The sequence below is a fragment of the Narcine bancroftii genome, chromosome 6, assembly GCF_036971445.1.
Source record: "Narcine bancroftii isolate sNarBan1 chromosome 6, sNarBan1.hap1, whole genome shotgun sequence".
Lineage (NCBI taxonomy): Eukaryota > Metazoa > Chordata > Chondrichthyes > Torpediniformes > Narcinidae > Narcine > Narcine bancroftii.
Window position 1 is genome coordinate 193,775,923 of NC_091474.1, and position 26,024 is coordinate 193,801,946.

Sequence of the window (26,024 nt, forward strand, 5' to 3'; positions counted from 1 at the left end):
ATTTTCTGGATCCGCCAGAGAGGATCCAGGAGAAGGACCTTCCTCCAGAGCCTTCTTTGCGTCAACCCATAAAGATGGCGGCAGAGGATAAACAAAAACTGCATTGAGCATGAACAAGAAGTCGGGCATTAAAGGAATAGTCCAAGGTGTCAACTTCAAAACATGAAGGAGTCAAAAGCATAGTGGAAGAAGCTTCAGAAAAGTATGAAAGTGGAGAAGATGCATCAAGTTCATAAGAGGAACAGACCAAAGGGAAGAAAAATACTTTAAGAAAGAAATAAGTAAGATTGAATCAAACATTTATGAATTTCAAATTAAAATTAATTTGTCTTTAGAAAATAATTTTAAATTGTCTGAAGAATTGAAGCAAGTTAAAATAGATTTGACAGTTAAAGTGGATAATGCATTGAAGGTGATGAATAATGTTACACAAAGGATGGATAAGTTGGAAAATAAGGTTCAAGATGTTCAAGAGGAAGTGCAGCTTATTGAAGATCTAATATGTCTGAAGATTCGATGACTAATCTCGATGAATGAAAAATTGTTGGAGAAAGTCAATATTCTGGAAAATTAAAGTGGAAGAAATAATGTTGAACTAGTAGGATTATCCGAAGGTAAAGAAGGAGACGACATGATTTGTTTTTTGTTCCAAGAATGAATACAGAAGATTTTTGGAAAGGAACATTTTGAAGACAAGATTTTAATTGAAAGAGCCCATAGAGCTTTAAGACCAAAATCAGGTCCAAACCAGAGATCTGATCTATCCTGGTTAGATTTCTGAATTACCAGGATAGAGAGGCTCTTAGGTTTGGCGATGAAAAGGGCTAAGGACTATGGACCTTTTATCCAGATTTGAGCCAAACTTTGTTAAAGGAAAGGAAAGAATTTAATCCAGTTTAAAAAGTTTTGTATGTTGAAGGTTACAAATTTATCCTGCTACTTTGACATTTTTTATACCAGGTCAACAGAATGTTTTTTTACACATTTTGTTCAAGCTGAAGAATATGCTCAGAGCTTGTCTAAAGTTCAAGTAACAGAAGACATGGATTTGTTACAATGAATTTAATATACAGGGATTTTTTTTCTTTTTTGATGGATGAAGAATTGATATTATCTATTCTTATGCTAGATGGAATTGTGGTTGATTAAATCAAGTTTTTTTTCCCGCGGGGATCGGGGGATGTGTTAAGTTAGTTTCTGGTGGGTTGCATGTGTTTTTATGGCTTAGCCATGACACGTAAAATGGAGCAAGGTAGTGCTGGGTTTTTCAGTACTTATTGGGTGGGAATTTTTGTTTGTCTTTCTTTTTTTTAATAATTAAACTTGTTGTATTTAATCTGAATTATTTTAATATTTTTGGATTGCAAAAGTGAAGCTCAGGACCAGATATCACAATCATTTAATTTGACTAGATCAAATAGTCAGGGATGTCCCTTATCTCCAGCTTTGTTTGCTTTGGTGATAGAATATCTTGAACAAATGATCTGCATGATACAGCAGTTGAAAAGTTTTATGGTAAATCAAACTGAGCATAAGATTAGTCTATTTGCAGATTTAACTCAACCCCAATTATCATTACCTTGACTTTATAAACAATTGGTAGATTATGGAAGAGTTTCAGATTATAAAATAAATTGGGATAAAAGTGAAGTCATGGAATTAGTACAAGGTGATTATTCACAATGTCAAAAAAGATATTTAATTGGACTGATATTGGGATTAAATATTTAGGAATACGTACAGATAACAACTTGAAAAATTTATATAAATTATATTCCATTATTTAAGAATATAAATGAAGATTTGAAAAAATTGATAAATTTACCTATAACTTTAATTGGAAGGGATAATTGTATTAAAATGAATATTTTTCCAAGAATTCAATATTTGTTTCAGACTTTACCAATTTCCATACCACAAAAATGTTTTCAGGATTTAAATAAACAAGTAAGGAAATTTCTTTGGAAAGGTAAGATAGCAAGAATATCATTAGAAAAATTAACATGGAAATATGAATTATGTGGATTACAACTTCCTAATTTTAAGAATTATTATAAAGCAGCACAATTAACATTTCTTGCTTCATTATATGGAAATATTAAACCGTCATGGGTGGAAATTAAGTTAAATAAAACTGGAGAAAGTATACCTGAGGAATTTATTTATAAATGGGAACAAGGTTAATGGTTGCTGACAGAGATGCTCCATTATTGAAAAATTTGATTAATATTTGATATAAGGTTAAGTTAGAAAATGATGGGTCTTTTGTCATCAAAAACACCATTAATTAATAATCATAATTTTTTAAAAAGATAACCTTTTCTTAAATATTTGGTATACTAAAAGAATTTCTAAAATAGGAGATTGTTATGAGAGTGGTAGATTGATGTCATTTGATCAGTTAAGAATTAAATATGATATCCCACATAATTCTCTTTTTTATTATTTTCAATTGAGATCTTATTTAAGAGAGAAATTAGGACCAGATGTGGTATTAAAATATTCTATAGATTTAAAACAGTTGATTGTAGATGGAATTGTTAAAAAGTTTATTTCAATAGCATGTATGATATTACAAGGGAAAGCACCTAAATTGGGTTTGTTTAAGTCAGGATAAAGATGGGAACAATATTTAAATTCATCAATAGATCAATAAATTTGGTAAAACTTATGTAAAGAGGTAATATCTAATACAATTAATGTAAGATATAGATTACACCATTATAATGTTTTACATCAGTTATATATTACACCTCAGAAATTGAATAGATGGAAATCAAATATATCGGATCAATGTTTAGGATATGATGAAGGTATTGGAACTTTTATTCATTCCACATGGTCTTGTTCAAAAGTTAAACCTTTTCCGATTTCTATTAGTAAGTTTTTGCAACGAGTTACAGGTGTTGTTTTTCCATTGAACCCTGAGTTATTTTTGATGGGAAATTTTGAAAACATAACTCCTAAATTACGTTTATCAGATTTTCAGTTGAAATTTATTAAATCAGCTTTGGTGATAGCAAGGAAATATATTGCTATCACTTGGAAATCAGATGTTTCATTATCATTAGGAAGATGGCAAACAGAGATTCAAAGTGTATTCCATTATGAAAAAATTACATATGATTTGAGAAGTAAATGTTCCATATTGTTACAGATTTGGATCCCATATGCTCAAAAATTAGGTTTGAAATTATAAATAATTCCTTTGAATCCTCTGGACCAGAGAAGTCTTCCCTTTAAAAATAAATAATGTTTTCTTGTGAAATGTTTTTGGGATCTTTGAGCATTTCCTAAAGCAATCAAATTTAATATATAATCATATTAATTATGTATTTTCATAATTTAGATGATTTTTTTATAATTAGTATTTTTAGTGGTGAGTAGAAGAGATTGGGATGGAAGGTTTAATTAGGGTTTAGATGGGTTTCTGTCTTTTATCTTCCTTATCTTAATCAACATGTATTTAATCAATAACTTTGTAATAATGTGAAGTTTTTTCTATTTGTTATATATTTATGGCTTAGCCATGACACGTAAAATGGAGCAAGGTAGTGCTGGGTTTTTCAGTACTTGTTATAGAAGCATAGTGAACAAGGTAGATGAGCTGAGAGCATGGATAGATACTTGGGGTCACGATATTGTGGCAATTAGTGAGACCTGGCTACAGGAGGGGCAGGACTGGCAACTTAATGTTCCGGGATACATTTGTTTTAGATGTGATAGATCAGGGGTAAAAAAGGAGGAGGAGTTGCTCTGCTTGTTAGGGAGGACATTACTGCCGTGAGATGGCAGGATGGTATGGAGGGATCAACCAGTGAGTCTGTTTGGGTGGAATTGAGGGGTGGAGGAGGCAAGAGGGTGCTAATAGGGGTATATTACAGACCACCAAATGGGCCAAGGGAATTAGAGGAACAAATTTGTAGGGACATAACGTATATGTGTGAAAATCATAGGGTAGTGATCATGGGAGATTTTAACTTCCCACACATTGATTGGGATACCCATACGGTTAGAGGGCTGGATGGGCTGGAGTTCGTTAAATGTGTTCAGGATTGTTTTCTAAATCAGTTAGTAGAAGAACCGACTCGGGATGGTGTAATACTGGATCTCCTGTTAGGGAACGAGCTAGGTCAGGTAGCGGACATTAATGTTGGAGAACCAATTGGGTCTAGTGATCATAATTCTGTTAGTTTTAGGGTAGTTGGAAAAGAGCAAATTTCGTAGGAATAAGAAGGGATTTGGGGAGTATTGAGTGGGACAGGATATTTTCAGGTAAGGATGTTAATGAAAAATGAAGGATATTCAAAAAAGAAATTTTGAGGGTACAGAGTAGTTATGTCCCAGTCTGGATCAAAGGAAAGGCTGGAAGTCATAGGGAGGCTTGGTTTTCGAGGAATATTGGAAATTTGGTTAGGAGAAAAAGGGAGGTGTACAAGAGGTATAAAGAGCAGGGAGTTGAGAAGTTGAAGGAGGACTACAAGGAGTGTAGAAGGAATCTTAAGAAAGAAATTAGATAGGCCAAAAAAAGGCATGAAGAGGCTTTGGCTGACAGAGTAGAAATAAATCCAAAAGGTTTCTATAAGTACATTAAAAGTAAAAGATTAGTGAGAGATAAAATTGGACCCCTTGTAGATAGCGAGGGTAGGCTGAGTGAGAAGTCTGAGGAAATGGGGGAAATTTTGAATGATTTCTTTGCCTCGGTATTCACTAGGGAAAAAAATGTTGAACCAGTTGAAGTAAAGAAAAATAGTGGGGAGGTCATGAAGCATATAAGGATAACCGAGGAGGTAGTGATGGCTGTGTTAAAAAAGATAAAGGTGGATAAATCTCCCGGACCGGACAAAATATTCCCTAGGACACTCAGGGAGGCTAGTGGACAGTTAGTGGGGCCATTAACAGAGATATTTAGGATGTCACTGGCCACGGGGGTGGTACCAAAGGATTGGAGGGTGACGCATGTGGTTCCTCTGTTTAAGAAAGGATCCAAATGCAAACCTGGGAATTATAGTCCTGTAAGTCTGACGTCTGTGGTGGGCAAGTTGATGGAAAGTGTTGAGGGATGCTACTTACAAATTTTTGGAGGTACAAAGATTGATAGGGAGTAATCAGCATGGTTTTGTCAGGGGTAGATCATGCTTGACAAACCTGATTGAGTTCTTCGAGGGGGTTACAAAAAAGGTTGATGAAGGGAAAGCTGTGGATGTTGTCTATTTGGACTTTAGTAAAGCTTTTGACAAAGTTCCCCACAGGAGGTTAGGAAAAAAGGTGGAGGCATTAGGTATAAATAAGGAGGTAGTGAAATGGATTTAGCAGTGGTTGGATGGAAGGTGTCAAAGAGTAGTGGTAGAAAATTGTTTGTCCAATTGGAGGCCGGTGACTAGTGGAGTTCCTCAGGGTTCGGTCCTGGGTCCACTATTATTTGTTATATATATTAATGATCTGGATGTAGGGGTAGAGAATTGGATAAGCAAGTTTGCGGATGACACAAAGATTGGTGGTGTTGTGGACAGTGAGGTAGATTACCGTAAATTAAAAGGTGATTTAGGAAGGCTGGAGGGGTGGGCTGAGAAATGGCTGATGGAATTTAATACAGATAAATGTGAGGTGCTGCATTTTGGAAAGGCAAATTTAAATAGGTCATATACATTGAATGGTAGACAATTGAGGAGTGCAGAGCAACAAAGGGATTTAGGAGTTATGGTAAATAGTACCCTCAAGGCTGATACTCAGGTAGATGGTGTGGTGAAGAAGGCATTTGGAATGTTGGCCTTCATAAATCGGAGTATTGAATTCAAGAGTAGGGAGGTTATGATGAAATTGTACAAGGCATTGGTGAGGCAAATTTGGAGTACTATGTACAGTTTTTGTCACCAAATTATAGGAAAGATATAAACAAAATAGAGAGAGTGCAGAGAAGGTTCACGAGAATGTTGACAGGATTTCAGGGTCTGAGTTACAGGGAAAGGTTGTGCAGACTGGGGCTTTTTTCTCTGGAGCATAGAAGATTGAGAGGGGACTTGATAGAGGTGTTTAAGATTTTAAAAGGGACAGACAGAGTAAATGTGGATAGGCTTTTTCAATTAAGAAAGGGGGAGATTCAAACTAGAGGACATGGTTTAAGATTGAAGGGGGAAAATTATAAGGGGAACATGAGGGGAAATTTCTTTACGCAGAGGGTGGTGGGGATGTGGAATGAGCTTCCGGCAGACGTGGTCGAGGCGGGATCATCGGTTACATTTAAGGAAAGACTGGATCGTTACATGGATAGGAGGGGACTAGAGGGGTATGGACCGGGTGCTGGTCAGTGGGACTAGGAGGGTGGGGATTTGCTACGGCATGGACTAGTCGGGCCGAACTGGCCTGTTCTGTGCTGTAAGTGGTTATATGGTTATATGTGTTGATCTTAAATAAAATATTCAAAAAAAGTGTATTAGAGCCAGAACCATGAGGCTGAGGTATAGTTTCTACCCTCGAGCAGTGAGACTGCTTAAAACAATTCTCTGTGACTTACTTATTCGGAATATTTTTTGAAATACACAGTAAAACCCCCACTATCCAATACCTATAGGGATTGGTAGATTCTAGCTAAGTGAATTTGCCGGTTGCTTGAGATTGTGTTTTGTGTGATTGGTGAACGGATCATTAGGGGACATCAATTTTAAACATTGTTTTATTTTTACCTATTTATTTACTGCAAATTTTTGGTTGGTTGCTTGAAATCCGAATAATACTATATGTACTGTGGGTGTGTGTGTCTGTACATGTGTTATATCTATGTGTGTGTTTTGCACTATTCTGCACTGTGGACTGGGGAACACTGTTTCATCAGGTTATACTTGTACAATTGGATGACAAATGAACTTGAGATTCAGTGAAATAGTCCTGAAAGTTGTCACTACAAGAATTTTTAAGAAGTCATAATTTTATGAAAACTTTTACTTCTGCCTTTGAATTTATATGTTTTTGCCCATATTTTAAAGGAATTGTCAAGGCGTCTTGGAAGAATTATTAATGGACAGATGGACATTTATGATCGAAGTGTCATTTTCACAGATGCTTTCGTAGCTAAACACAAGGCCCGGATTCGTGGACTTTTCAGTGCAGTAACTAGGTATGGATCAAGTGATCATACTTATTTATCCATTGTTAGTTTAAATAAAAGGAATGAATTAACATTTTGAGCAAGAGACCTTATAAAATGAACAGATTTTACATCCATGCTATATTTACTTGGTTCTATGTTAGTTGATCTAAATATTTTTTTAAGGATATGATCTGACCATATGTACTTGCTTAATCTAAATACTATTGGATAAAGTGCATACTTTCCCATTCCTAGCTACAGTAGAAGTCTGATAATCCAGACTGCTTGGGGATTGGGTCAATCTGGATTTTTGGATTTTCCAGATTCTCGGGTAATACTTTTAAAATGCAAATTTGAGGAGAATGAAGAAGAGATAAACAGGTAAATGTTGATAGTTTATTCATTAGCAAATACAACATGCTTCATTTATCAAAATGAGCAGTTTAAAAAAAAATTAAATGTAAAAAAAAAACTGCATGAAAATGCTTGAAATTATGTTTAAAAATTAACTTTGTAAAAAAAAGAATACAGCATACAAATGAATTCAGAAGTTATGCATGCACACACATGCACACCTGCTAAATTTTAAAATAGAGTTTTCAAAGTCTGGAGTCACGTGTGGTCTAGATTCCTGGCATCTGGATTTTTGGATTTCTACTGTATTTACTTTGCATCTAACTGCCCAGCAACAACAAGGTGGGTTAAAGGTCCAGCCAAAATACTACATTTGGAAAAAAATGGTACAAAAATTGATAAAGTGATAAATATATATTTCCAGTACATGTACTGGAGGTACTTTGGAATTTAAAAAATGCTACTTTTGTAGAGTGTATGAATCTGTAGTGAAAGGAAGCTGCAGGTACATGAAAAAATACTTATAAATACTTATCTGTTTTCACATTGTTGTTCACATGAGTTCTTTGTAACATTACTGCAAAATAATGCACATGGTTTTATTTTTGATAAGTACGCTTGTTATGCATTCTCCTTCCTGTATATATACTTGCTTAGACACTTGGATATCTAATTTTTATTGAAAACATTATTTTCCTACCCTTAAACTCATTAATAATTATAGGAAAAAGAATAGACTATCTGTCCTGTCGAGCCTGCTCTGCCACGTCTGATCTGGTCTGATCTTATCATAGGATCATCTCCACCTACCTGCCTTTTTTTTTGCATCCCTTTATTCCCCTACTTAGTAAAAATCTATTCAATCATATCTTTATATTACTGAGATTGCCTCCACTGTTTCATTGAGCAGTGAATTCCATAGATTTACCACCCTCTAGAAAAAGCAATTCTTCCTCATCTCCACCCACTGCCCTAGATCTTGAGGCTATATCCCCTCGTTCTAGTCTCCCCCACCTTTCATAGTTTTATACGTTTCCATGAGATCCTCACTCATTCTTCTAAATTCAACTGACCGCAGCCCCAGATGTCTCAATCTCTCCTCATTGACTAACCCCCTCATTTTCTGGAATCAATCTGGTGAACCTCCTCTGGATTGCCTCCAAAGCCATCCTTCCTCAAGTACAAATTGCTCACAGTACTTCAGATGAGACCTCACCAGTACCTTGTACTGTGGCAGCATAACCTCCCTGCTCCTAAATTCAATCCCTATAGCAATGAAGACCACTTGCCTTCTTGATAGCCTGCTGCACCTCCAAGCCAACCTTTGGGATTCGTGCACTCCCAAGACCTTCTGTACAGCAGCATACTGCAATCACTTGCCATTTTTCCTTCCGAAGTGAATAACCTCACATTTACCAACATTATATTCCATCTGCCAGGCCCTTGCCCACTCAATTAACCTATCTATATCTCTGCAGACTCTGTATTCTCTGCACAATTTGCTTTTCCACTCATTTTAGTATTATCCTCAAACTTAGATACATTACACACTGTCCCCTCTTTAAAATAATTACTGTATATCGTGAACGGTTGCGGGCCCAGCATCGACCCCTGCGGCACAGATTAACAACCAGGAAAACACCCCTGTGTTCCAACTCTCTTTATTGATTAACCAATCTTCTATCCACACTAATACATCTTCCCCAACTCTGTACGTCTTTATCTTATGTGCAAGTCTTTTATGTAGCACCTTATCAGATGCCTTTTGGAAATTCAAGTAAACAATGGCCATCTGCTCCCCTCTATTCTCTGCGCTCATTACATCCTCAAAGAACTGCAGTAAGGTCATCAATTGGGACCTGCCTTTGCTGAATCCCCGCTGATGTCTGCTTGATGGATTTATTTCGCTCCAAAATCTTCACTATTCCTTCTTTAATGATAGCTTCCAAATCAGTAGTGTTAAACTAACTGGCCTATAGATCCATCATTTTTTAAATAGTGGCATGACACTCGCCATCTTCCAAACCACTGAGACCTCACCAGAGCATCATGTCAGACCTATTTAGGTCTATTTTTCTTTTGAGATGTTGTTCTATGATCTCTAATTATTTATAAAATAATTTATTAAACATTTCTGTAAATTTTGGAAATATTCAAGTTTTGAAACAAAATACATGTTTCAATATTTAATATTTTTTTAAAATGGTGTTGTTAATTGTTCTTATTCAACAGGCCAACACCAATAAGCTCTCTGATATCTCAGTATAAATTTCAGGATCATCTCCTTTATTGTAAGTTTTCTGTGGATTTATATTTTGTAATGCATTATTTTAAAATGTTTTTTGGAAAGTTATTTTGACGTCGTTCCATGCAGGTAAAGACACTGCACTTATAGTATGACAACCTATTGATATACTTTCAATAAAAATAATACAGTAAAGCATGTGCAGAAAATGCCCAGAAGGCAGAACAATATTTTTAAAATATGATGGTATTTTTGAAAACATCCTAATCACTTACAGCAATTAGACACTTGCTGCAATGTCTGCAGTTTTCCTTCTCTATTTTCCAGACACATCATGCCTCAGAAGTGTTCAGACTTGCTTGGTGACATCCTACAGCAGGCATCACCCTGCAAAATACCACTTCTATAATTACTTTGTCGAATGTTTTAGAGCAGGGGTTCCGATCCTGGGTACATGTACCCCCAGTGGTACATTTGCACTTTTCAGGGGGTACATTGGATCTGAGAGAATAACCACTACTGTACAATATATGGTGTGGTAATCTGCAGTCAGATTGCACAAAGTTGTGTTTTTTTTAATCCTTAATTTTTAGGGGTACACGGGAACCTATAAAAATGTCCAAGGGATACAGAGGAACAAAAAGGTTGGGAATCCCTGTTTTAGAGAAACTGAAAGATTACACTGGATAACATTTTGTTTCCTGAACACATGGGTGTATTTTATGGATTTTGGGCTGCAGATCACAAAAATCACCTTAACATTTTTCTATCATGTACTTTTTTTAAGATATTACCTATTTTCGTGATTTCCTGTCATATCTTGTCTACTAGTATATTGCCCATAAAGCGGTCTCTTTTGGTTAGTCCAAGCATGCCTGGGCATGCACTCAGTGCAAGTGCTATGCAAATTTTAGGCCCTTTCAAGTGGATCATCCGCCTTGACTTAACTTGCGGACTCACGTTTCAGGTAGCATCCCTAAAAAGCTGCTTGCAGCTTTGCCTGGTCCACCTGAAGGGCCTATTCATATCCAGAGGCACCTTGTAGTGCCCCCAGATCTGATGGAGGCGGGGCCACTGGTGCCAAAGCACCACCCGTCATAAATATGCGGGATAGCAATGGCCGTCTTCCCTACCCATAATCCCCCATGCAGGTGGAACCGTTCTGTGTTTCCCACAACAGTTCCAGCTGCATGGGGGATTATGGGTAGGGAAGACTGACATTGCTAGGCTGCATTTTGAGCCACAGGAGTGACCAGCCGGGTTGTGACATACCCCGCTGACCACCCCTGCCCCAACGTGCCCTGCCCCGATGGCCCCTGCCAACCTCCCCTCCCCAGTGGGGCGGGGCTGTCAGGCAGAATGGAGTTGCGTCGCCGGCTGATAGCCCGCCCCAGGCAGCTGCTTACAGCGGCTGCACATTCAAGTGCCTCGGCAGAGCCCGGTGCTCCGCTGATTATACCTTCCGGAGCTCCGCCGATTGTCCCTCCTGGAGGAGGGTTGGCGATGGTGGCTTGGAGGTGCTTCTGCTGCATTCACGTTGTGTTTAGCAGCAAGGGGGGAGATTATGTGGCTTTACACTGGGGTATTCAGGCCACCTGAAAGGGCCTATTGTCTTTGGCCTGAGTATGCTTGGAAGGCTTTTAAAGATGTTGTTGAGAATTTTCTTGGCAACCAAACTACATCCAGCTGACTGACATCCTGCTTCAAGCAGACAAAACCATGAAGTCCAATATGTCATTGAAAATTCATTTTCTGCTTTCGCACTTGGACTTCTTCCTGCTGATCTTGGTGCAGTCAGTGATGAACATGGTGAAAGGTTTCACCAGGACATTGTGACCATGGAAAAGTAGTATCAGGGTAATTTGCATCCATCACTGCTGGCCAGCTATTGTTGGGCACTGACACAAGAGGCATCAGATGCTGAGTACAAATGAAAATCAGCGGCAAAATATTTTTAGATCTGTTGAACTAATGCAATGTGTCAGCGTCATTATGCGATTAAACATGCTAAGTTCAATAAAAATTAATGTAATGTTTCTCCAAATTTCTACGTGGTACAGCAAATCTGAAATTATCTTTGTGTTCAGCTTGAAGTTGTCTATCATAATCCCCAATTTTTTTTTTCAGGAAGCAAACCTTTTAGAAAACATTTGTTGTCCAGTGTTATCTGACTGAGTAGGCTCAACCTACTTTAATTTGAAAGGAAATAAACAAATTGCAACCTTTGCAGGGTGAGCAAGGCCCCCTATATGTGATACACCACCATCTCCAATCTCTCTCTGCCAAAGACCACGACCCTTCCTTTAACTCTTCATGATTCCCAGAACTGTTAGTTTGAATCCCGAAGCTCTTTTCTCCTACTTGCACTTGCAATAGTGTTTTTTTCCTCCATAATGGTAAAGTAGATTGAGGAAGTTAACCAGCTAAGACCTGTTTAATTCCACATTTTGGACCTCACACCCTACAGAATTTACTTTGCAATAAACATTTGTTACTTCTTCCTGCATCGTGCATTTAAGCTGCTTTACAAAATCATGGAGAGGCTGCAGCACCTGTTTTTTTTAATCAATAGAGGGACCTCTAATCCACTCAAACCAGATACAAGTATGCACCACTTAACATCATTCAGGCAAAATCCGACCACATATATGTTCGTGGTCCCATAATTATTCAGCTACCGTGAGCAAGTCTGCAGCAGTTTAGAAAAAGCATTTGTTAGCTATAGGAAATTGTATACTGCATACCCAAACTGATCCCACTGCCCCGCTCTCTCCCCACTGCCCTGTGTCAGTTCCCACACTGAATCCACTGTCCTCTCTCCCCACAGCCCTGTGCGGTCCCCACACTGATCCCTACTTACAAATAAAAAGTTTACAGGTACACTATAATATCCCATATAGCTTTGATAAGTATATTGTAAGGTTTTCACACAATGTCTACATTGCATAATGCCAAATTTCACGGAACATGTCGTGGACATGTTGTGGCACATACCTGTATTTGCAAAGTGTCCTTGGATATAACAAAAAGCTATATCCTATATCAGCTCTCCCTCCCTCTTCCCCCTCCCCCTAACCCCCCCCCCCACCTTAATAGCTTTAGGTAATTGTGTGCAGGTAAATCCATTACAGTTACAATGTGATTGTCTACTAGATCACTTGCAAAAAAAAAATAACCTCACGTTAAATAAAGCGTATGCAAAAAAATCTATCATGCAGAACATTATGAAATGTGATGATTTTCATGTTCTAATTGCTTATAGCAATAAAATCTGCAGTTTTCCTTTTGAGTTTGTCATGCATACTATGCATAAAGGAACAGACATTTAATCTTGTTCATAGACACCCAAAAGTATGCAGTGCCCCCACTCCACCCTCCATCAGAATCATCACTTGCACTTGACAAGGATTGCATCTGGAGGGTCTGTCTTGCTGCCCCATTTTACCTTGTACTCTAGTGAATGGACCGCGAATGCGATAGAATGATGAATAAAAATTAGGAGGAAAACTGTTAACTAAAACACATTTAAAAATTGCTTTGAAGTGCATGTTTCCCCTTTACCTCCTGAACCTTGTTATGTCGAGTAGTTTAGCCATGGTATATTTTATGTTGCTAATGCAGGAATTTGAATAATGCAGGAAATGTATACTGTACATCAGCAACTGAAGATGCTGCTAGAATAAGCAGCTTGCCAATTCTTTGTATTTCAGTTCCCATTCCTATTAACTACATTGCATCTTGTGCATTCAGATTTAAGAGCTAATTAGAAATAATAATTTGAACACAAGAAAATACCAGAAGGAGCAGGCAACTTGGCCACCACCATTCATTGTGAGAACAGCTGATCTCCCCTTGGCCTCCACCATTCTTCTGTGCCAGGTTCCTGTACCCCCAAAAATTTATCAACCTCCACTTTAAATACTTATAATAACACAGCCATAAAAAGATAACGCAATGGGAGATGTGGATTCATTTTAAAAGCCATGTTTTTATCATCTGCACTCTATAGTCATTGTTTTCTGCAACTGATTCCTTCAGTTATTATGAAGGAATATGCAGCTGTAATGTCATTACAGTGTTAGTTGAGCTTTGTTCATCATTCTAGTGCAGGCCCAACATGGAAGTTTAAGTGAGTCATCTTTTCCTTTAGTTTGTGACTACAAAATCTCACTGAAGGCTTAAAAAAGATTCTCTGATATGAATCTGTTCATATTGGAGATAAGTCAAATCAAGCAGGTTTATATAAATAACTATGCTTCCGAACAGAACGACTATTGTTCAGCCTCTCATTTGAATGAATCCTAATGGGATTTACCAGGATGAAGGTGAACAGGAATAAAACTGAGGCAGAAGACAGATGTGATAGATTCTGTCTGGCTTCTATTTGCCTTTGTTGGACTGTCCAAATTTGTGGTAAGCACAATTGAATGATTCAAATCGAGTTGAACTTTAATTGTTCATCGCAATCATTTGTGGGACAGTATCCTAACAACATATTGAAGTGCATTTGTTAAAAGCCCCGATGTTCAAGAAACACTGTAATGGCCGCAGTCACATTTTATATCATGAAGCAAAAATTGATGCAGACTTGAGCAAAAATGGGTATGTTCAAAGTTTATGCATGTTTCTGAGGTAAAATTTTGGAGTTCATGCAAATTGATGTAGATTAAAAGGATATTGCTTGCTTATTTGATGACCAATAAATATATTTGTACAATTAGTGAATTTTTGATAATCAAATTTGCTCAATTTTAAAAATTCATTTACAATGATGTATGCGACACTGACAAGCCCATCATATAAAATGCACCCCAAAGTTATTTTCAAATGCCATGAAGTTTTTGCTATATTTATCTTTCTATTTTGCTGATGTTTTACATTCTTAAAGTGTAAATCATGGTGGATTATTATTTTTTTTCCAAATCACTGTCTGAGTGGATTACTATTTTAACAGTGCAGTACATAAGTGTTTGAGAAACTCCACAGGTTAGGATAAGGGCCTTTTGCTTTCTATGGATACGCATGACCTTCAGAATTTCTCCAGCACTTTTGTGCCCTGCACTAGACCTCAGTATCTGCAGATTTCTTGTTTACCTTACTCTTTTTACAGCTTTTCTTGAAGAGTTTATTAGCAGTGGTCGTTTAAATGGAGCAGTGATTGGTGGCAGACAGGATAATTCTATCTATGTCCCTGATATCTACTCAAGAACGCAAAATAACTGGGTGGATTCTTTTTACAAACAAAACGGCTATTTGGGTAATTGTTTTAACATTTCAATATTAATTAACTTTGATATTTAGGCTTTTGAAATTATTTATAGTCATTTGTGAAGTGTAATTCAGATCAATTTGGACCAGATTTGGATTAACTTTAAATGGTCCAACCCAGAAGTGGTATGATAATGCAGGTTATGCTTTTCCTCCATTTCATGAGACCAACAGGGTAAAAATTCACCCTGTATGATATGTGCTGAAATGAAACCTTGCAAAATTGCTGTTAACTGAATAGGAGTTTCTTCATCTCTGAGTTGCAGACTTGACAGAAAACTAACAATGCAACCATGTGTTGTTGGCTAAACCATTATTTAGAGATGAATTATGTTAATTTCCAATTTTGAATCTTTTCAAAACTTCAACAGAAAAGTTTTCAGTTATTCTCTTTGTTTCTAATTTCTAAACGATGAAGGAATTTTTACTGTGTATCAGTGCGCAAAGATGTATGTCCTTCACAAAACAAATACCCCTCAATGTGTGTGAATTCTTTTCACTTATCATCAATTGTGTGGAGGTGAGTCAGGTTGTCATTAGGAGGAAGGTATGCCGAGGGCCTGACAGGGATGCTGACGTGGAAGTGAGCCGGGTTGCGTCGATGCTGCTTACCACTGGGGTGACTCTCCAAAAGTGTCTCCCTATCCCTGCCTAGTAAGACTCTTTATTTTTATTAGTATTAGGTGTATTCACATTTCCACCATCCACAATCTCTTTAGGTGTCAGATAATGGGGATTTTACTGTACTTAAAGTACTTAATCTATTACCAACATTGCTGAGGTATAGTCGTGGTTGAGAAACAATAGCCCTGTAGAGCAATCTTTTTTTCAAGAATCTTTTATGGTCATGTAATAAAAAAGATGTAATATTACAATCTGAGATCTTGTAGCCTCTGCTGCCACACAGACCAAAATCCTCGGCAACCCGAGCTTCAGATCCAAATCCCCTTTACGATAAGGAAGCCTTCAGTGCCTGAGGTCCCTTGGAAGCGTCTCTCGCCCATGGCACCCTCTCGCATCCCATTTCCAATACCTGGTACCCATTCACCCAGTTTCCAGCAAGCCGCCACTTGGTGTGAATCCTTTGACTGCATTTTCCCAGCAGCCCATAGCCTTCATGGGTTCCTCGCCTCGAGTCACCAACAACCCACTGCCTTTATGCTCTTCAGCCACATAGCTCCTCATTTGTCCACTGCCGTGGTCACCGGCCCTTAATGTCATCTCTGCTTCTCCTCACGGACACGGCAGTACTGCCATTACGGCAGCGCCGGCATCTTTTATTGCCCAATCACCCATTGAATGGATTAAGTATTTAAATGTTGATTTTTAACAAATAAACTTTTGAATGTTAAACTATAAAAATGTTTGAAATCAGGCTTAACAGATCAACACACGACAAGCAGTTTTTTTAGTCAGTTGATGGAACTTTCAGCAATCTGACTTTATGCGAAATCTCCTATCACCTTTTTTTAATTTCAGATTAGGAAAGTACAAAATGCAAACATCTTCATGATTGTAAAACAGGGGTAGCAAATAGTTAATTCAATAGCCAACCAGTCTTCACAAATACTTCTTTGTTGTAAATGAAACATGGCTGTAATTAGACACCAATGTCTGCCATCTTGTTTCCCATGATACCACTATTGTCCCCTTGTTATCAGATACTTGCATTGGTATCCCTTGTATCCTCATCACCTCACTTCCTCCATCCCTTCTACCCCCCCCCCCCCCCCCCCACCACCACACTTCAACACCATCCCACCCTGATTGACTCGCCTTACTTCACAGCAGATTGGAAACAGCCCCTCCAAAGCTATCACCCTGAATACTGGGGGCCCCCCAAAGCTGCGTGCTTAGTCCACTGCTGTTTATTCTGCTGACCCACGATTGTGCAGCCAAACACACCTCGAATCACATCATCAAGTTCACTGATGACATGACAGTGGTGGGGCCTTATCAATAAGAATGAGGAGCTGCATACAGAGACGAAGTGCAGACACTAACAAACTGATGCAGAGCAAACGACCTGTATCTGAGCATTTATATAAAAAAAAAACCCAAAAAACAAAAGAGATGGTTGTTGACTTCAGGAAGGCCTGGGGAGATCATGCTCCCCTGACCATTTGATGGATCTATGGTTGAGGTTGTGAAGAGTATCAAGTTCCTCGGTGTGCACCTGGTTGAAACCCCACCTGGTCCCTTAACACCAGGTCCATAGCCAAGAAAGCCCAGCAGTGCCTCTGCTTCCTGCGAAAGGCTGAGGAAAGTTCATCTCGCACTCTCTATCCTCACTACAATCTACAGAGGATGTATTGAGAGCATCCTATGCAACTTTATCACCGCCTGGTTTGAAAGCTGTACCACCTTGGACCGCAAGACCCTGCAGAGGAAAGTGAAGTCAGCAGAAAAGACCATTGGGGAACCTCTTCCTAGTATGAAGAACATCTACTACACACGATGCAGGCGGAAAGCAATAAATATTGTGAGGGACTCCACATATGCCTCATGTAAACTTTTCTCCCTTTGCCATCTGGCAGGAGGTACTGAAGCCCTCAGGCTCTTACGTCCAGAGTGGGAAACAGCTTTTCCCCCAAGCCATCAGGCTCCTGAATTCCCAGTGCGGATGTGCATAGTGCGCCATGGACTTTCAGTGTATACGACTTAATACCTTAATATTTTAATGTGTTAACTGCTTTCCTAACTTGTGTCTATGTAAGTATGCTCTTTAGTCCTGGAAAAACGCTATCTCATCTTATCATGCAAGCATGGTATGAATGATAAATTAAGTTGATGACTTATTTCTCTCCCTTTTATCTCGTGTCTACCGATCGTGTTTACACCCCTCCCTGTCCACCAGTCCTGTGAAACCCCTCCTATCTAGCTATCTTCCCCTCTGCACTCTTGTCTTATTGAAGGGTTCTGGCAAGAAATGTTGATAATTATTTTCCCCCCCACTGATGCTGCTCAACCCACTGAGTTCCCCCAGCAGTTTGTATTTTGCTCCAGATTCCAGCATCTGCTATCTCTCATGTTTAAGAGCACAGGCTGCCAGTTCACGGAGAAAGGTCACAAAGAGATTTGCTTTGGAAATTGACAAGAAAATCTTTTCTTTTGACTATCGAAATTAGCCCTTGGATATGGGATATTCTGAATCTGTATCACTAACTATACAGGGGAAGACAAAAAATGATCAGGTTTATTGAAATTGTTTGCTTCTGACTTGTGGAATAATCCATTGACAGACAGTTCACAAGAACATTAACCTTACATATCCCTGGGTCTTCGGTCTTCCTGTTCTTGGAGTGACCTCCTATTCTTTTTGATACTAGTACAGGTAGTCCTCAACTTCCGACCAACATGAGTTACATCCACCCACACATATGTCCGAAATTTTTTAAAAATACCTATCTGCGCATGCTCGACATAGAGCTACATAAGGTCATGTGCACAGTCGCCATTCTGTAGGCACGCTAGAAATATGGCAAACAACAGGAAAAACCTATCCCTTGCTTGCACAGTATACAATCTCAGGTGAAGCAGCAAATGCAGATGAAGGAGCCGTCAAAAATTTTTTATTGCAAGTCTGGATGAGTTCATCTTTGATGACGGTTATCAACTAGAGTAAATTTTCAATGTGGACAAGTACCAGTACAAGTGCCGTGATGGGATCAAGTTCAGATAAAGAGACTTCTGATTAAAGTTCAAATGTTGGCAATCTTTATTAAAACTACTATACAGGTACATATTTTGTACTAAGAGTACTGTATATATGTTGAGGTTCTTTATTATTTACTATAAGTTCATATGTTGAGTATCTTTATTAAATTTACTGTGCATACATTGAGATTTTTCATAAAAGGTTCATTTGTTGAAAATCTTATTTTTTTAAATTGCTGTAGCACCTCATTAAGCCATGTGTGGTGGGTAACTCCAATCTGAGTTATGACCAATCCTTCTGTCCCAATTATGGTCATAAGTGGGTGACTACCTGTAGTTACAAAATCAGTAGCTTTGATTAAATGTTTGGAGGCAATGATGAGAGTGAAAGTTCAACATTTTTTTGAATTCACATTGGTTGACTTTGCTGCAGTTTTCAGTTTCACTGAATGGAAGTCCAATTTATGGAATAAAAACAACTATCCAAACAACATGTTGTTGGTTTATTTCTAATTTCATAAACTAGAGTAAGATGTCTCTCAAATAGAATGGGATTTTTAAAGGCAAGCTGCAGTAAATACCACTACGTATTTGATTGCAATCCTGTTGAGTTTGACCCAATCATTTCAAGAATGATTCTGTTGATCGTGATATTTATTGATAGAAAATATTGTAACAGTATGAGAGTATTGTTGGTTAACCCCACTTGTATCATGAAGTGTAGTTTGTTTTTAGATAGTATATTCTTTCAAGGAAATAATTTTTGTTTCTTCTGTTCTAGACTTTGACACTTTGTGCAGGCTAGGAATTCCAGACCCAATAAATTTTATAAAAAGGCGATATAAATCATCGTCAATGACCATGTTAAAAGCTGTATGTGTTGGTCAGACGATTGTGGATCAGGTAGAAGCTTCAGTAGAGGAGGCTCTCCGATCTGGCACGTGGGTGGATATACAGGTACTGTTTCTCAAACACACTAGTGTTATGAATATTTTCCAAATTAGAAATGAGGAAAAATAAATTAAACTTCAAACAAAATGGTGTACTTCAGAGACCAAATTAAGTTGTTAAAATATAACAGTGCATTATAAAAACACCAATTTTTGATTAAAGATGAAGGAACAAAGAGCATTTTATAGAAAATTGAAGCTCATATTTCAGTAATTATTAAACTTTTTAAACTTTATTTTATAAAGTAAGACTAGTTTCAATATTTGCATTGATTAGACATTTATTGGTCCTTTGTTAATAAACTGACTCAATGAAGTTCTGTTCACAGTAGGAAGCATGAATCAAGTTTTTAACTCTCTGTTGCCTTCACCAGTCCCCAGCTAACTCCATCTCACCAGCCTAACATGTTCCATCATTTTTAATCTCCTCTTGCTGTGTCAAATGTGGATAGTTTGTATCTTACTTGTAAAGGTGTAATAACTACTAATCTGGCACCTTTGGAGACTGGTAAGACAGTGCAATGGCACAGCTCCAATGACATGGGATTTTCAAACAATAGATACTCGATAATTGTAGGTTTACTGTAATTTATTACTCCCCCCACCCCATTCAATAAGCCAACTGTATATAATTGCACCTGAAACAATGAAATTTGTGAGGTTTTTTTCCAGTGTTGAAAAAAATTCAAGTAAGCATATCAACTAAAACTTTTAATTAAGAAACTGCTACCATAAATTAGTTGCAGGGGTTAGCCTGTCTGAAGGATAAGAGAAATTGTTATTTGTTGAAGTAATGAGGAACTTCTAGTTTTGAAGTTTTATTTGTGAGATGTTTAGTGTAAGTGGTTACATATTCACTTACTGTGAATTACTTTCCACCAGAGAAGATGAGTTAGAACACAGTTTGCTGACCTGAGCTCAAAAGGACCTGAATATATGTTTGGCAATGATTGGGTCAATATCAAAACAATTATACTCCCCAGTTTAGGATGAGTTGTGTTTGGGTAAGGAAATTATTTTCTAATAGTTTCACTAAATCTCTGGCTTCATTTAGGCTGGAACTAGGCCTGAGTCCACATGAATGAGATTGGGCCAGGTTTTATTTCTAAACAGATATCTAGTATTAGTTTCCCTCTCTCAATTTCCCAGAAAAATATTGTCCTGTGATTATCCAGAAGATTATTTTTCCCAGTCAGGGATACATGGATAGACACTTGAAAAGAGTTGATGAAAATTAACTAGGGTTAGGTGAAAATTTGGGGTTGAGAATACAATCAGAGCAGCCATAATTGGATTGATTGGTAGAGCAAGTTCAAAGGACTGAGTGGACTGCTCTTGCTCCAGATCCAGTTGTTCATGAAGAACATTGATAAATGAAATACTAGTGCAATAATCTTATGAAAGTTTGACCAACATTTCTCCTTTGTGGATCAGGTAAATGTAATCATAGGACAAAATTAATAAATTAAATGTAAAGTTTACTACCTTTTGTATAAGGCCCACCAACAATGTTTGAATCTGTGCTGTTCTGTACACAGCCACTGTTGCCCAGTTCATTCTCTGTAGAAGATGCCTCCATTTTGCTCCAGCAATTGATGAGGACAATGAACAAACAGTCTGCTTCCAGGATCTTTGGTGATACCATTGTGGTCAGTGAGCAGTTCATCAGCAGCTGTGCAGCACCTTTTGAGCAGATGATGCAACACCAGGCTGAAAAGGTAAAATATTAATCATTTCAACTTTAGAGCCAGCAGAATATAATCAAAAAGGAGCTTGTGGTTTTAAAGAACATTATTCCAGTTCTATTTTCTAATGATGACTTGTTGACATGAACTTCAAGGTATGTTTATTAATCACATTCTTCCCCACATTTCACACATAGCAGCAGAGGTATTGATGCGAGCCTGGAATTTCAACCCTCAGCCCATCCACCTGGATTTGTCCCTGCTTTGTTTGTCCCTGCTTTGTTTGTCCCTGCTTTGTTTGTCCCTGCTTTGTTTGTCCCTGCTTTGTTTGTCCCTGCTTTGTTTGTCCCTGCTTTGTTTGTCCCTGCTTTGTTTGTCCCTGCTTTGTTTGTCCCTGCTTTGTTTGTCCCTGCTTTGTTTGTCCCTGCTTTGTTTGTCCCTGCTTTGTTTGTCCCTGCTTTGTTTGTCCCTGCTTTGTTTGTCCCTGCTTTGTTTGTCCCTGCTTTGTTTGTCCCTGCTTTGTTTGCCCCTGCTTTGTTTGCCCCTGCTTTGTTTGCCCCTGCTTTGTTTGTCCCTGCTTTGTTTGTCCCTGCTTTGTTTGTCCCTGCTTTGTTTGTCCCTGCTTTGTTTGTCCCTGCTTTGTTTGTCCCTGCTTTGTTTGTCCCTGCTTTGTTTGTCCCTGCTTTGTTTGTCCCTGCTTTGTTTGTCCCTGCTTTGTTTGTCCCTGCTTTGTTTGTCCCTGCTTTGTTTGTCCCTGCTTTGTTTGTCCCTGCTTTGTTTGTCCCTGCTTTGTTTGTCCCTGCTTTGTTTGTCCCTGCTTTGTTTGTCCCTGCTTTGTTTGTCCCAGCTTTGTTTGTCCCTGCTTTGTGAGTCTTCCTTGCAATGATATTTTTTTCACCATTTTTTAAAAATCCCATTCTTTTACTTCTGTTCAAAGCACATTTTTCTCTTTAAAGCTTCTTACAGTCTTAGCTATTTTAATGTAGATTATCACGTGTGACTGTTTTGAGTTTTGTGTGCCCGATGGAGATGTGGGGGGGCTGGTAGTCATGGTGGGGAGCTGGCTGATGGAGGCCCTCAGTTTTCTTTAGGCTGACTTCCAGGCCAAACATTTTGGCAGTTTCCGCAAAACAGGACGTCAAGCACTGAACCAGTTTACCTATCTCGGCTGCACCATTTCATCAGATGCAAGGATCGACAACGAGATAGACAACAGACTTGCCAAGGCAAATAGCGCCTTTGGAAGACTACACAAAAGAGTCTGGAAAAACAACCAACTGAAAAACCTCACAAAGATAAGCGTATACAGAGCCGTTGTCATACCCACACTCCTGTTCGGCTCCGAATCATGGGTCCTCTACCGGTATCACCTACGGCTCCTAGAACGCTTCCACCAGCATCGTCTCCATTCCATCCTCAACATTCATTGGAGCGCTTTCATCCCTAACGTCGAAGTACTCGAGATGGCAGAGGTCGACAGCATCGAGTCCACGCTGCTGAAGATCCAGCTGCGCTGGGTGGGTCACGTCTCCAGAATGGAGGACCATCGCCTTCCCAAGATCGTGTTATATGGCGAGCTCTCCACTGGCCACCGTGACAGAGGTGCACCAAAGAAAAGGTACAAGGACTGCCTAAAGAAATCTCTGGTGCCTGCCACATTGACCACCGCCAGTGGGCTGATATCGCCTCAAACCGTGCATCTTGGCGCCTCACAGTTTGGCGGGCAGCAACCTCCTTTGAAGAAGACCGCAGAGCCCACCTCACTGACAAAAGGCAAAGGAGGAAAAACCCAACACCCAACCCCAACCAACCAATTTTCCCCTGCAACCGCATCGGACTTGTCAGCCACAAACGAGCCTGCAGCTGACGTGGACATTTACCCCCTCCATAAATCTTCGTCTGCGAAGCCAAGCCAAAGAAGAATCACGTGTGAGTACAGCTACATGGTAATACAGAATTATTGTCACTCTCCATAAATGGCAAATTATTCTGGTGGAGTGATAGTAGGAAACTTCCACTGGTTTGTGTTATGCTTGTTCTTTCAAGAAGAACAACTTTACATGGGTTTAACTCTTAACCGACTATTTTCCTTGAGTTGCTTCAACCGACTTCAACGACAACCAACCAACATTGCCTGCGACCCCTGTCATATGTCACTCCTGGTTTCTGCCCATGACGCACATTGTATGCTGGGAAATGTAGTCTTTACACACATCATAATATGCTTTTCCTCTTTAAAATAAACAATACTATGTCTACATAACAAAAGTATCTACATTTTGTAGCCAATCTTTTTCCACTCAGCAGCTTTCAATCTCTGAGGTGGTTTAACAGTCCTTTTTGGTCTGTGATGTGCTTCCACCAGTGTACTCCTTGCATTTGCTGTGTTAGACTTAAGTGTCTTTCTGTGGACTCTGAACCCCATGTTCCTTTTCTTCCTGTGCTGGACTCTTTTGTGTACTGACAGGTGACAAGTCACAACTATGGGTTGGAGCTTGTGGTAGTAGATCCACGCGTTTCCTTCTCAGAGGTGTCCCTCCCTCTGTCTGGATATGGTAGGAATATGGATATATTTCCTCTTGCATATACTTGTGGCAAGGCCCACGTGCCAGAATTGTGATTTCAGATTTGCAGTTGAACTCAAGGCTTCAGGACCAGTAGGCTTTTCACAATCTTGTCATGATATTGTTTCTGTTTTGTTTTCTCTTCCATTTTAGCCTGTGTTTGACCTTGAGTAGTCCTTTGACCATCAACAGATTTTCACGCATTGGAAGGTTGGTCCGTATGCATCGACCCATCAGCATTTGGGCTGGAGAAAGGCCATTCTGTAGTGGCGTACTTCTGTAAATCATTAGACTTCTGTGGAAATCCTCTCATCCGTCATGCACTTTCACAGAACTCTCTGCAAGGCCATTTGACATTTTGGGTGATATGGGCTTGAAGTTGCATGCAAAACCCCCAAGTATTGGCAAAGGACTCGTATTCACTGCTCAAAATTGTGGACCATCGTCTGATACTACTTCTCAAGGAAATCAATGCCCCGCAAGCACACTTTTCATGAAAGCAATAGCTGCTAGGTGTTGACTGCAGTGTTGTTACCTTTGGTTAATTGGAAAAATAGACTGTTACTGCTAAATGACTCTTCCCATTATAGTCAAACAAAGTATGGGCTGTCTGATACAGGATGTGGTGTAAGCGGTTTTGCTTGCTGCTTTAGTCTATAGGTAAGGCATATTTCGCATGAAGTAATGGTCTGGCTTACGTCTTGGATCATTCTTGGCCAGTTCGTCACCTCTCATGTTCTGTGTTTGCATTTTTCCTCAATATGTCCTTTGTGTATTTTCTGGAGCATTTCCTTGCATAGAAATACTGGAATCACAAGCCTGTTTCCTTTGAAGACTCTATCTTTCACAACTGAGAGTTCATCTCTGCATGCCCAGTAATCCCGAATACCCACTGGACAGTCATTCTTAGCTGCTGCATCCTTTCTGTGTCTTTGAGTTCTTTCATTGTTTCATCTGTCTCTGTTGCTTTCCTAATCTGCTCTGTTCTTTCCCAGCATACTGGAAATGAGGTGATGTCAATGTAGGTCATGTCAATGTAGGTCTGTATCTTGGTTGCTCTGTTCTTTCTTGTCAACTGCGCAAGACAGTGCTTCAGCTGCAAACAACTATTTTCCTGGTGTGTAGATCATTTTCACATCATATTTCTGCAGCCTTATCAACATGTGCTGTATTCTCATGGGACAGTCATTCAGACATAATTGAGACCAGTGATTTGTGGTCTGTCACCGCTTCAAAATCTTGTCCAAAAATATATTGATAGAACCTTTCACATGCATAAGCTCTTTCTTTATCTGTGCATAGTTGGCTTCTGCACTTGTTAAAGCCCTTGATGCATAGGCCATAGGTTGCCATGTGTCCTCATGTTGCTGTACTGCTTCAAGGCCACGTCGGAATGCATCAGCCAAGATCCTGGTGCATCTATCTGAATCATAAAATTTTAGGACAGGCTCTTATGTTAGGATTTTTTTTTTGAGAGCCTAGAAGCATTCTTCTTTCTTGTATAATCATATCCACTCATTTTTGTGCTCAAGGAGTAATCTAAGTGGTGCTGAGCTGACACAGTCAACAGACAAGGGATGAATTTAGCCAGTAAGTCATCATCCCTAAGAAACGTCCCGCCTTCTCTTTGGTTTGGGGCCTCGCAAAATTCTCAATGGCTGATGTCTTGGATTAGCTTCACTCCCTGCTCAGATATGACATCTCCTATAAAGGCCAATGTCTTTATGCCAAATTCAGAGTTCTCTTTAATTTCAAATTGACATTTCACGTCATGTCAAGCACTTGCCTAAATTGCATAACATGTTCCTCCTTGGTGGACCTCCATACAATGATGTCTCATGGTCTCAACTCCAGGTATACTTTCAAAGATCATGTGGATGGTTTTATGGTAGACTTCTGATCCGGACAAGATCCCATATGGTAGCCAAAGAAAGCAATATTGTGGAATATTGAAAGCGCATAGTCATGAACTTGCCTCATCATCCTTCATCTTCCAAAACCCCGATGGCGTGTCAAACTTGCTAAACCACTTGGCACCTGCAAACCAGGGCATGATTTCCCCCCATGTCGGCAATTTAAAATGCTCTCTCTTGATGGCCTTTTTGAGATCTCTTGGGTCCAGACATGTACGCAATGCTCAATTTTTCTTTTGCACGATGACCAGTGAGCTGACCCACTTTTTAAGTTCTTCAATTTTCTCTTTGATTTTCATCT

At 38.9% G+C, this 26,024-nt stretch overlaps 1 protein-coding gene across 5 annotated transcripts in view; it reads left to right on the forward strand.

The window, feature by feature from the left end:
* ufl1 (UFM1-specific ligase 1) overlaps positions 1 to 26,024 on the forward strand; it is a 77,747-nt gene that overhangs the window by 24,156 nt on the left and 27,567 nt on the right. For all 5 annotated transcript variants that reach the window (XM_069887102.1, XM_069887103.1, XM_069887104.1 and 2 more), the window contains exons 6-10: positions 6,984 to 7,114; positions 9,674 to 9,732; positions 14,797 to 14,943; positions 19,393 to 19,568; positions 21,100 to 21,279. In XM_069887102.1, the coding sequence (XP_069743203.1) occupies positions 6,984 to 7,114; positions 9,674 to 9,732; positions 14,797 to 14,943; positions 19,393 to 19,568; positions 21,100 to 21,279 (693 nt within the window). The remainder of the gene's footprint in view (positions 1 to 6,983; positions 7,115 to 9,673; positions 9,733 to 14,796; positions 14,944 to 19,392; positions 19,569 to 21,099; positions 21,280 to 26,024) is intronic.